This window comes from Tarenaya hassleriana, unplaced genomic scaffold (genome assembly GCF_000463585.1).
Source record: "Tarenaya hassleriana unplaced genomic scaffold, ASM46358v1 Cleome14, whole genome shotgun sequence".
NCBI lineage: Eukaryota > Viridiplantae > Streptophyta > Magnoliopsida > Brassicales > Cleomaceae > Tarenaya > Tarenaya hassleriana.
In genome coordinates, this window is record NW_010964598.1 from 2,631,221 (window position 1) to 2,644,327 (window position 13,107).

The following is a 13,107-nucleotide window of genomic DNA, read 5'->3' on the forward strand; positions in this document are numbered from 1 at the left end:
AATTGTACCCAATGTGTTATACAAACACTAGTAGTATTTTAGGTCTCTTTGGAAGGAGTTACATTGTTGATGACATCGTTGTTCTTGCCACCATGAGCAAAATCAGATCGATTTGACCAGTGTGGCATTTCAATAGCCAAAATTTCTCTGAGGATTTTAATCAAACGCTTTCTATACATTCTCAAAATTTTCAATTTTGATGTGTTGGATCTCGTTCTAGAGAAAAAATTTGACGAGTGTAAGCGTAAATGATATTGTTCCTTCGAATCGAATCGAAGTAAAACCCTAATAAACTAAAATTCAATATAAGAAAAACATGTTTGATCTACACTTTTAAATTCGTAAATTCATAATTTTTGAAAAAGTCTGACTAGTTTGGCCCATATAATCCTATGACCAGTCTGGTGATATGATCAAAGTATGATCGGTATGACCAAAATCTGACTGTATAACCAAAGTCTAATCGTCTCACCAAAGCATCATCGATTTGACCAAAGTCTAACCGTCTGACCGATTTAAATTTAAAAAACGTGCTATATGATATTATTATTATATCATATTAACACTTATTATATATAAATTTATCAATTTTCAAGAAGCCTGAATGTCTGACCAAATTCTGATTGTATGACCAATGTCTGATCGTCTTATCAAAGTGTGACCGGTATGACCTTTTTTTACACGAAAAATAAAAGGTTTAAATTAAGTTTAAATGATTCAAAAAGTTGTATAAGGGGTTATAAGAATATATTTCATCGTTTTTGGTGATCTAATTCTATGTATAAAAAAATCTCTTAACATAAGTCATATTCACTCAAAGTGTGATCGGCTGACCAAATTGTGAATGTCTAACCAAAATTTGATCGGTGTGACCAAAGTCTGACCGATATGACCAGTATGACGTTTTAAGAGCCAAATTTTTTTTGAGGATTTTTATCGAACATTTTCCATGCATTCTTAAATTCTTCAACTTTGGAATGTCTGATCTCGTCATAGTAGAGAAATATGTCGAGTGTAAGACGAAAATTGAGAAATTTGTTGTTAGAATCGTCAACGAAATCTATTTGGAGAGAAAAAAAAATTGTGTTTTGAATTTTTAGAAAAAGTGAGAATAAATTTTTCGAATTTTTTTTCAGTAATCTCGTGTTCAAATTTTTAAGGGTAATTTAATCTTTTTGTCATTTTAGTTTTTATTTTGAAAACCCTGAAGAGTCATCCTTGAAGTCAAAGATCGGTTATTTTTGCAATTTTACCCATTTATTTTCTTTCCTTAGCGTCTGACTTATCTTTTTTATTGTTTTTTTTATCCTTTTTATATTTTTCTTCTTACACATATATATATATACACACACATATGATTCCCCAACCAACAAAAAAAAATCTTTCGATTTATGTTCTTTTACTTTTCCTTCTCGATCGAGGGAGAGAGAGGCAATCGCCGGCGCTGAATAGAATTGTCAACCGACAGCTTTCGCCGAATCAGGTTCTCCTCGATTTGATCGATCTTCATCGTTGTACGACTCTTATTCTTTGCATTTCGACAGCTGGATTCTCGTGGAAAACCCCCGTGATTCAGCTCCTCTTTTGTCCTCTGTTCCATGATTTTTTCCAGTTTTGTTTTGAATTTCTATGTTCGATTGTGAGTCTTATATTTCGTCTCGATGGTTCTGAACCTGTGAATCATGGGATCCTTTGTTCGAGAGATGTTTGGGGCTGTGTATTTACTTGTGATTGACCTTCCCAAAGTCGAGGTCATTGCTCTGTTACATTCTCGCTTTCGAGAAATTGGTCCCTTATGGATGAATTTTTTTTATCTCTCGGATTCATCTTCGGACATAGGGAAGAACTTAATCTTTTGTAAGAAAGGCAAGAATCCTATTTTGGTTGTCTGATGTTGTGGAGCTCAATGTTCTGTAGAGTCTGCATTCCTTATGATGCAAAAGGATTTGTTGAAGGATCCTGTCTTGCCCGTATACTTGAACTGCTGATTACATGTCAGGTTGTTTCACCATGCTGATGTGTGAATTGCTACTTGCAAAGGAGCTAATACTTTAGACCACTTAGTTTCTAACTTATACATGATTATGTATATTTCTGCCTTCTGTGCATTTTTTCATCACTGGACTGTGGATATTTATTCCATCTAAGTTAACACTGAACGGAAAATCGTGTCGATGCAGGTAGCATCATGCTAATTTGATTAGATGAGATTTCAGGGGATAAGATTCAGTTTGAAGGCAGTAATAGTTCCTGATGGGTATAAAATATTTGCCCCTTTCGGTAGCATCAGCGGCTGTGAGCTTTGTCGGCCTTCAAGTTTGGACAGAGTTGTCTTTGCACAGACTTAGGACAGATGGGCTAATCACCCAGAATATTTCTTTAGGGGATTCCGAGCATGCCCTTGAACTGCTTCTGGGTTCTTTCACAACAATTGCATTGCTTGCAAATTTCGCTCTCAATGTATATATTCTTCTGGTTCTTTCTCTCAAGGTAAGAGCAACCTTTCTGCTACTATTGAACTTGAAGATGTAAAATTGTGAGTTTTGGGCTAACTTTCTTCAAAACACTTTAGGCATGCATATGGTTAAGGGGTTTTATCAAAGTGTATTACTCATATCCTTAAAGGTTGTCTTGCTGCGTGGAATTATTTCTCTGTGTCAATGTATCTGACATCTTGTTACAGATTGTGCTACAGTTTGAAGGAGAACCAATCTATAGTTCTTACTACTCTGGTAACAACTACAGCATCAAAATAGCTTCCATGTCCAAATAAAGAATTATGGAATAGGAAGCAAGCTTCTGAGATTTCCTTTGTCTTTCGCTGGTTAATAGCTTGTAGTGTATGATAAATATCTAGAAGATAGAACTCCATTCTGTCCATTGGCCTCAGCAGTGTGGATAATCTTGCTGTATACCGATTGGTATTTCTCTGCAGATATGTCTTTGGACCATTATGTGTGGTTCTAATGATTCTTGGATTTTCTTGCAGACTCTATTTTTCGGAGATTTGTATGCCGTTGAAACTAAAAAGTTACTGGAGCGCCTTGCGAATTACATTATTTACAAGGTAATGATTTATATTTTGATGCAAGGCAATAGATTTAGCAGAGGAAAACGTGCACTCTGTGTATATATGAGTTGTGATTGGTATCCATTACTGAATATCTTGACAACTGCATAAAAAGTTACATTTTTTACCTTACATGGATGTGTAATGGAAAAGGAGAAATAAATTTAAGTTGTGACGGTTTAAAAGATGTCTTAACTCAGACAAATACCTTTGTTATATTGATATGTTTTCCCCCTTTTAATTCTCCTGCATTAGCATCTCTGTTTCGTTTTGCTGTAATTTGAGTGCATTGCAGATCATGTGTATTCTCGATGTTTTTAGGGTACCTTCCTGCCACTAGTTGTTCCACCAACAATATTGCAGGGGGTCCTATGGACGGTCTGGCTGACTGTCCTGTGCACTCTAAAGGTATGAATAATGGATTATTTGAAAATGTAGGCTTTCTTGGTGTATGATAAATAAGCTTGAATTTTCTGCCAGATATCCTAATAGATATCGTGTAATATTGTACAGATGTTTCAAGCTTTGGCTAGAGATCGGCTTGAGCGATTAAATGCATCTCCATCTTCTACACCTTGGACATACTTTCGTGTGTATTCAGTGTTGTTCCTGGTTCTCGCTGTTGATCTCTTCTGGTATTACCTTTAGTTCTTGTGGTATAATGTCAAAACATTCAGTTTCAGCCATTTCTTTATATTTCTATGTAGGAAAGTCGATTTGTCCAAGGTGGGAAAACAAATTGATATATACATGTGATCGTTCTGTGCATGCCTGATACTCCTGATATTTTCAATTGAAAATCTGTGCCCTGTGAAAAATAATTTCGATCCTGCTCAGAAAACCAAATTTTCAAATGAATGTGTCTCTTAGATTTGCCCTAATCTGTTAAAAACAATTTGCTAAGTTTTGCACAATATGAATAGAGTCTCCAGTCTGCTCTCTATGTTTAGGATACTTGGTGAAAATATTTTCTTGATAAATCATCTATGCTTATTAATGTCCATATTGTGACGAAATGAAGGAAACTAAATGTGCTGCTGAATACACATGTCCTGTCCTGCCACTATGTTGAGCAAGGAGGATGTCACCTATGCGATTCCTTCTGTTTTTTGTCTGCAGTTGAACTGTGAAAAACTGGAAATACGTTTGAATCATATCCTATTCTGATCGAGTGATTATTACCAAGCTTGTCGTTCATGCTTAAACAATGTTTTGACTTCAAATTGCATATTTTTTGTTTAATTTTGCAGGATAAGGCTGTCTTTATTGATATACAATACAAATGGCTCATCTATGTACCTGTTATTACTTTATGAGCCATGCAGTATAGCGTTTGAGACCATGCAGGTACTTCAGTAGCATCAATTTCTTCAGTATTTAACTTGTTATATTTCGTTTCTTCTTTTTGAACTATGGTCGAAAAAACAGAGGGTTGATCATTGTCACAAAATGGATTGTTTTGTAGGCACTGTTAATTCATGGGTTTCAGCTGCTTGATATGTGGATCAACCATGTAGCAGTCAAGAATTCAGACTGCCAAAGATCTAAGTTTCTTGATTCTATGACAGCAGGTTTTGTCTTCTTCGATTTTATTATTTTTCTATTAGAATCCAGAAATGCATTCTCTTAAATATTTTTGGTCTATTTGAGCTCCACATCCGTGATGTGAATACTTACCTTTAATTATTTTTGTGTATCTGTGGTAGGCTCACTGTTGGAATGGAAAGGCCTCCTCAACCGAAACCTTGGTTTCTTCTTGGACATGGCCACTTTGGTAATGGCACTTGGCCATTATTTGCACATCTGGTGGCTTCATGGCATGGTTTTTCATTTGGTGGATGCAGTTTTGTTTCTCAATATCCGTGTAAGTGTCCTATGTGATCTTTTTATAAAGCGTTGCTCACCATGTTACTTATTGGCTGCAACCCCTCGTTTACTTTTTGCATTTGATTTTGGCAGGCCTTGCTTAGTGCGATTTTAAAACGTATAAGAGGATACATCAAACTTAGAGTAGCTCTAGGGGCACTCCATGCAGCACTTCCTGACGCAACTTGCGAAGAACTACGTGCATATGATGATGATTGTGCTATATGCCGGGTATGTTTTTGCTGTAGAGACATTTGCATATCCCCTTCTCGGTTTCCTCATTACCTTGTATATATTACTAATGACAGGAGCCTATGGCGAAGGCTAAAAGGCTTCACTGTAATCACCTTTTTCATCTTTCATGCCTGCGATCCTGGTATGCTAGCTATATCTGCCAACCTTGTGTTTATTTGCAGTTCTGTGGGGTCTGTCATTTTGATGATATTTAAATAAAATTGGCAGGTTGGATCAAGGTCTAAATGAGGCATACTCATGTCCTACATGCCGTAAGCCTCTTTTTGTTGGTAGAACTGAAAGTGAAGCAAACCCTTCCACAGGGGAAGTCTCAACTGATGAGCAGTTAGCTCGTCAGATTGACAGACAAAACAATTCTGAACATGCCATAGCTACTGGATTATTTCCTACGGAGATGCCAAATTCTGTTGAAAGTGATTCTTGGGGGTATGGTTCTTTGTTCAACTGTAATTCGTTCTTGGCTACTAGAAGTAACATTGTGTTTATGACTACATGATCCCCTTCCAGTCTTTCCGCCATGTTAAAGTACTAAATTTTGTTTGTGTTAAAAGTATATACGGATTGCACAGGAAGTTAAGTAGGTTTCGGTTTATGAGGATTAGTTTTGGTGCCTTTCTGTCGTGATTTCTTGTTCAGGAGTGACATTCTTGAGCTGGATCTATTTTGGATAGTAACCAGTTGTCACCCTTTTATCTCAACAAATAGGAATTCAGGACTGGATCCAAGCTTGCTGCAAACATGGTCGGGTCATGGTGTTGATGGAGCTGGTCCCTCCACAGCCACCGGATCCGTGGGGCTTGGACGTGTTCAGATGATGATGAGACATCTTGCATCAGTCGGGGAAAGTTATGCTCAAACTGCACTTGAAGATGCTGCTTGGGGTCTTTGGCCAGTGAATCCTTCCCAAGCATCAACTTCTTCTACATCCGCTCCTCCTGGTGTCAGTGGAAGAACTGCTGGTCTGCATCTGAGAACTGCCTCCCATACGGTGAATGACAACATGGCGAATATACTAGCTATGGCCGAGACAGTGAGGGAAGTCCTGCCACATGTGCCGGATGAAATAATTTTCCAGGTAAATGTTAGACGTGATCGGAACGCTCTCCGGAGGTCACTAAGGTCTTTTTCTGCATTGCATGGAACATAGGGACCTTCGTATTTGTTTCTTCGAAACTGAATTCTCATCGTGAGATCGATGGGCAACTTTTATAGAATTCCGGTGATTTCTAAAACCTTTCTGACTTGATACTAAGACCTACTGCAACTCGTTTTCTGGCAGGACCTGCAGAGAACAAATTCTGTTGCAGTTACAGTGAACAATCTTCTCCAGATGTGATAATGTTTTTTCAAGTCTCGAGCTTTTCCATTTCAAGCTTGATGATTCCTAGCATAAGATAAAATCGATCACTATCAGGTCACAACCTTCTCTTTATGTTTTACTCGGGAACCTACTACATCTTCTGTATATAGAGGCGGCTTGCCAGTCTTGCAAAGAGAAAGAAGAGGCTCTAGTACCTTTTGGTTCATTGTTCTCTGGCGGGAAAAAAAATACGCTCGAAGGTTCATGCCTTGGCGGGTCGGAGATATCTCATCACAGTCTCTCTCACCTTCTCGAGGGCAGTAACCAAATAGTGCGATATACTTGTGGGGCTGCTACTTTCTCTTCCTGTATAACAATGTGTATTTTTACAATAAAAGAAAAGCCAATTGAAATTGTATTGTTATTGATCCAATCCAATAGGTGTCTGTAGTGATCAAATGTGCAAACTCCTTGTGGACCTTTCTCTCTGAAAATGTAAAAGGTGTCTCCTTTATCGGCTTCTGTACAGGTTTTGGTGATTTCTTTGTAGGGAAGGGGGAGAGAAGATGGATATATTCTGAAGGCATAATCCAAGTTTATACAAAAGCAGGTACTAAGATTCGTTTCATGTGAACGCAGGCTTTGAGCAATCCAAGGAGACTGGCATGGCTTTTTGGAAGACAGATGTGTCCATCTTCGAGGCAACCACCATTATTAGGTACTTTTTTTCCCCTAAAAATAATGGCTTAAAAGGTTTAGGGTTCACATTTTATGATAAGAAGCTAGCATTTTGGTTTTCTATATAGAGTATTTACTGTGGTTTTGGGAATGGTAGATGAATGTGGGTGGGAGGGAGAGGAGACAAAAAGCATGAAAACACTCGTCTCGTTTTTCACCGACTTAGATTGTCGTATTTCGTTTGTTTTTGTCTCTCCTCACTATCTTTGTAAGACTTAGAGGCACTAACTTATACGTTTCAAAATTTGGATTTCAAGAGGAGTGGTTCGACGTCCTCTTGAGCAATGAGTTCAGTTCCTGCTGCTTCAATCCTTCTCATGTTCATATTCATCATGCACGCTTGTGATTCTCGTCGGATCCTCCATACTGTTTCCGACTCGGATTTCGGGTTTCAGACAAAAAACATGGTTTTGATCCATGTTTGATGTTTCATCTGTTCACTACAATAATGTCCCGAAGAGGCTCACCATTTCCTATTTCCCTCAGGTTACAGAGAAAACCAAATTTGGTTAAGTTTGCTCGAGAAAGCCGTCCACTTGGCCTCCCCGTCATAACTGCACTCTTCTTTACCAAAAAAAAAGTTTGCTCGAGAAAGAACGTTGTGTTCGTCTCGGGAAAAAAGCACGCAACGTCTCTAAAACGAGGATCCACTTCACCAGGCCCATTGAGAATCCCATTAAGAGGCACTCTAGGCCCATATTTAGATATAGGCCTGTTATGGATCCACAATGTTTGCTTTCTATCGTGACCATGATCACAAGTTGTAGAAGGGTGTATATATGGGTTGAAATCAAAATACCAATAGAGGGTATTTTTCCCTTCTTTTTCATAACTCAATATAGAATCAAATATTATTGAAACTAACAAACTATATTTTAATTTATGAATTCACAATTGTATTGGATATTTGCATGTGTACCTGTGTGACGTCATACTTAGGTCAGGCTTACGGCAGAGGGATGGAAACAGTGTGAGGCTCGACATTTTCTTGTTAGATTCTGTGTATGAGCCTTATGAGAATGGCCATGAACCCGCCACACATGTTTTTCTTCTCGACTTTCTTAATTTATATTTATGTATATATATTTTTAATGTAACCGACTAATAATTATACAAACAACCATTATTCATAAAACTTTCCACATAACCAATTCGGAATTCAATATGAATTTTTTTGTCTGAAAAAGGAAAAATAACAAAAACTACACGAAGTTATCAAAATGTGTTATAATTGTATACATATCTTTAATTCGACCAAAAACTATTTTCGAATTCAAAATATGCTAAATACATACATCAAATTTCAAAATTATTAACAATTTTTTATACAACTTTAAACGGCATTAAATTTCACTAATTACCGTCGGGATGTCACAATATACTATTAATTTTTCTATATACAATTAATAAAAATAAAAATAAAAAATAATATCAAAGTATATATATATACATACGCACATATATACGTATATAGAGATATACATGCACACATATATATTATATATACATATATAGATACATATATATGGGATGTAAAATAGACGGTCGATCGGGTTCGATTCGTGCAATTACTTAGAGCACAGGCAATATTATTGTTAGGTATTAAGGAAGGAAACGAATTGTGGGTATATGCCATTAGTCTCTGTCGTGCCAAAAGAAAGCAATGACATCTACTCTCTAAGAGACCTTCAGAGGTAACAAACATATCAAAATGTTTCAGTTTCCAGATGAATAGAACGCCGATTTAATTCACATTTTCATCGAAGGTGACAGAGTTTCTCAAGTCATTGATGGCATGGAAGTGATCGACGGATCAGTAGAGACAATTGACATGAAAGATTCGATTACAGAAGATGAAAACAAAGAGAGACTCAGGTATGAGGATCCAAGAACGAACCGTTGTATGAGATTCAAGTCATCACTCTGCCCATGTGACAATCTCATACGGGTCATCCAGTCACTCGTTCACAACGAGTACCCATGATTGTGATATGCATCCAATGCGTTGATCACACCTCATGCTAGTCTTAATTCATTATTGTTTCCACAATGATAACTGTCTAGGGAGTTTAGAATCATTCTCTAATGATTCAAGGATACCGAAATATAACAAACATGTCAATCATATAACGAGAAGAGTAATGCATTCATAAACCAACGAATCAATACAAATTCAAAATGTCATATCACGGATCATCCTAGATCATTACAACCAACACTGTCCTCAATCGCACACATCCCAGAAAGTACTTCTCAGGAGGTCACCCATTCTAAGACTACTCCAAAGCAAGCACACTTAACTTTGGAGTTCTCTCGAGATGAGCAACCGAAAAGGTAGATGCATCTTGTTGCTATGAGTATCTCAATCAATTCCTTTAAGTTATCTTTGACTGTGTAGTCTCATACCTACACAGCACTCTGATCTCTCTCATTCTGATGTGTCTAATTCATCCCTGTACCCCTACCCAGAAGTTCGTTAGGAGCCGTACATTGTCCATGCCTCTCGCCCCAACGATCACTCTCCGCCCTCCTATGGTTTTCTGGGCTGTCACAATATGAACCTCAATGAGTAACCGTAAATCACAACAAATATGGTTACTGGTTCAAGTATCAAGGATCCAGGTCTGGGTTAAATGGGTGAGGCAAGGAGTAAATGTAAAAAGAATATAAGATGAGGGATAGTGAATACCTGGGGATGGGGTGGCTATGGAACCTGAATATGAAGGAGAATTGCTAAGAGGTCTGAGTTGAGTCTAAAACTGCTCAATCAACGCTTGAGCCTCAGCCAAAGTTCTTGAAGTAGCAGAAGACGATGTAGAGGAGTCCTGCGTGACCAGATTCACAGAGGACAGAAACTTGGGAGGTGTAGCAGTCACAGGTGTGGGCAACAAAGGTGGTTTATTGCGCCAAGACAAGGTTGAAGAAGAGCCTGTAGTGCGAGAGTTGGGAGGATACCCATGAACTTTGTAGCAACGTTAATGGTATGCCCAGTCATACCACAATGCGAACAAACAGGACGAGGCTTTGTCGAGGTTGTAGCAGAACCACGGGATCGAGTAGGTGAAGCAGAGGAAATCTGAAACACTAGGGTATCAGGGAAAGAAGAAATAACCTGACGTTGATGTTCCTCATGAAGAATCATGTTGTAAGCCTTTGCCAGAGTGGGAAGGGGATCTTGCATCAAGATCTAGCGACGAGCCGAATAATATGATTCGTTGAGTTTCATCAGAAACTTAACGACATGTTTTCTGTCAAAGAGCTCATGCATCTTGGTTCCCGCCTAGCAAGTGCATCCATTGCAGGTACACATGGGGTAGGGTTCATAGTTTTTAAGTTTCTCCCACAGAGAGTTCGGCTTGGTGTAAAAGGTGTTTAGATCCATCGAACCTTGATGGAGAGCATCAATCCTCTGTTCAATGTTGAAAATCTTGGAAACATTATTTCTGTTTGAACTGGGATTCCAAAGTTGACCAGATGAGACTCGCCTCATCTAGATACATGAGAAAAGTAGCGATGTCCGGCGAAACAGAGTTTGTGATCCAGGTGCATATGAGAGCATCACAGCGAAGCCATGAGCTGTAGTCAACATGATCTACAGAGGGTTTGGAGACAGTGTCGTGTATGAACCCAAGCTTGTTCTTCGTGGTTAGCGCTTTGGTGACAGATCTCGACCAAAGAGTGTAGTTGGATTCACCAGTGAGTTTATCAGAAACCAGAGTAAGACTAAAAGAGTCGGCAGGATGAAGAAAAAGGGGGTTAGAATATGGATCAGAGTTGGGGAGTGGGATGGGTGCAGCCGAGGAGATACCAGATGTAGCTGTCGGTGGAGAAGGAGGTGAGGTATCCATGGCGAAAAGAAACGGGGATGAAAAAGAAAAGGGTAGGTTAAAGAGGAAAGGAAACAGGGGAGAAAAAAGGAGAGGACGAAAAAGCTTAAACGAAGAAGAGAATTGGAGCGCTAGGGTTGGTCTCTGATACCATTTTGATAAACAGAGAAATTGTCATTGAAGCTCAGAAACTTTAGCGAGAAAGCTTTAAAGGAGAGAGAATTGGAAAATTTTTCTTGTGGATTCCTTCACTGTACTTCTCTTTATACTTCTCTTTATATACAAGAAGGAACAATGCAAAAGGCAAAAAGAAAAAGGCTATTCTACTACGGACAGTAAATAACAACCCTACAATATATCATTATTAAATAAACCAGATAATGTTGGATTGGTACAAGGGATAGCGAAACCAAGTATAACCGAAAAATACCATCATATCAATATTCCGTGAAAGAAGAACCTCGGAATTAGAATGAAAGAGATCGCATGAAGACTTATATATATATATATAGTCGGAGATCTTTCTTTTTTCCGACCAATCTCTTTCTCTAACTGTAAGTTGTCCCCTCTCAAGTTGGATTCCTTATCATATGTTTAACATATATGTGATATATAAAACAAATTCTCTTCAGCGGATTTTTTTCTATATTTTATTGGATTTTGAAATTAAATTTTTTATTTAATCTCTTGAACTTCCACTTTTATTTATAATTAGTTTACAATTAATCATGATAATAAGATTTAATATTACATTAAGATAATACACACACGTGTATATATATGGATTAAATGTATTTTAATATCCAATAACTCCAATCCACCCGGTATTGGGTCCAAAGAGCTGCAGACCGAACCCTCGCTTGTTGGGCCCAACGGGAAATGGCGGGTCGCAATAGGTTCAAAGGATAACAAAACCGGTTTGACTTCGGTTTACGAAACCACGAAGTTTACCTCGTATCTCGTATATGAACTTATGAAGGAGAGACGTTACACGCGGTTACAGTTATGTAAATTCGATTAATTATTTAGTACAAATTTTGATAAAAAATAATTAAAGCTAATGGCATTCATTGTTGTGTTTTCCGGTTTAAGACACGGAGATATGAAGAATGCGTGGATTTCATCCCGGTTTAGATTAACCGGTCTGTCGGTTCATACACGTCGGTTAATGAGCTTTGTCTAAAACACGTACTGAAAAGCGAGTTCGGACGAGAAAAGGAAGATGCATAAGCATGGGTGGGGCTTACGACCCGGTTAAGGGCCTTGTACGGTAGGTATTATACTTATTACTTATGCCTCCAGTCCAAAACATTCTATGGCCGGTTAAGAGGCCGGTTTAGGAGATGGAGAGACAATGTGCGTGGCTGAACAATACGGTGTTTGAAGACGTAGTGGTCGAACTTGGTTCTACAGTACCGGTTGGTACCCATTGATCCAGCAACTCAGGTTTGAAACTGTTTGGAAGAAAACAAAAGGCTTAGATTAATTTGTTTTAACGATGCATATAAAGATATTTTAATGCCCATGTAACTTTATTATATATATATATATATACACACACCTCGACAAGAGGAATTTTGACCATAAAGTTTCATTAAACAAAACTTGATTAAACTATGTTTAAGTTACAGGCGGTCCAAATCCTCATATGATCATTTGTTTTGGCGTTATTTCGAATTTGAGGATCTCTACGCTCAGAATCGTTTCCATTATGCATATATAAAACGAGATGGAGTAATTATATATATATATATATTGAAAATTGATAGTTTATATGTTCATCTCAAAACAAAATTACTGAAAAAATCAGGTAAGATTAATGCAATAAAAGTTACACTTGTATATCCCAACAAAAAATTACATCTTAGTAACTTCTAATTTACAAGGGGGCATTGTGTAAACACGTAGCATTAGGTGAAGAAACATTATTAGAATTATCAACGAGAAAGGCAAAGGAAAACCCTAATTTTTTACACCAGCAACATTATTAGAATTACAATTTGTTTGTAAAAAAGTTACAAATTCGACACTGAACTGTTTCCTATAAATAT

The 13,107-nt window shown here is 37.7% G+C and overlaps 1 protein-coding gene across 2 annotated transcripts; it reads left to right on the plus strand.

The window, feature by feature from the left end:
- Nucleotides 1-1,380: 1,380 nt before the first annotated feature.
- LOC104808282 (E3 ubiquitin protein ligase RIN2) lies at nt 1,381-7,011 on the plus strand. 2 transcript variants are annotated; one of them, XM_010533946.1, is made up of 13 exons: nt 1,381-1,514; nt 2,181-2,490; nt 2,990-3,067; nt 3,392-3,478; nt 3,584-3,705; nt 4,321-4,417; nt 4,536-4,641; nt 4,777-4,934; nt 5,030-5,167; nt 5,245-5,312; nt 5,399-5,617; nt 5,897-6,266; nt 6,471-7,011. In XM_010533946.1, exons 2-13 carry the CDS (start codon nt 2,254-2,256, stop codon nt 6,525-6,527), a joined length of 1,737 nt encoding a protein of 578 aa, XP_010532248.1. In that variant the 5' UTR covers nt 1,381-1,514; nt 2,181-2,253; the 3' UTR covers nt 6,528-7,011. The 2 variants fall into 2 exon arrangements, with proteins under 2 accessions (XP_010532248.1, XP_010532247.1); XM_010533945.1 differs by having other exon boundaries at nt 1,381-1,483.
- Nucleotides 7,012-13,107: the final 6,096 nt, after the last annotated feature.

Coding starts and splice junctions, on each gene's coding strand:
- LOC104808282 (XM_010533946.1), top strand. CDS start 2,254: ATGGGTATAAAATATTTGCCCCTTTCGGTAGCATCAGCGGCTGTGAGC. Junction 3,479..3,583: donor CTGTCCTGTGCACTCTAAAG/GTATGAATAATG, acceptor AATATTGTACAG/ATGTTTCAAGCTTTGGCTAG. Junction 5,168..5,244: donor ATGATTGTGCTATATGCCGG/GTATGTTTTTGC, acceptor TACTAATGACAG/GAGCCTATGGCGAAGGCTAA.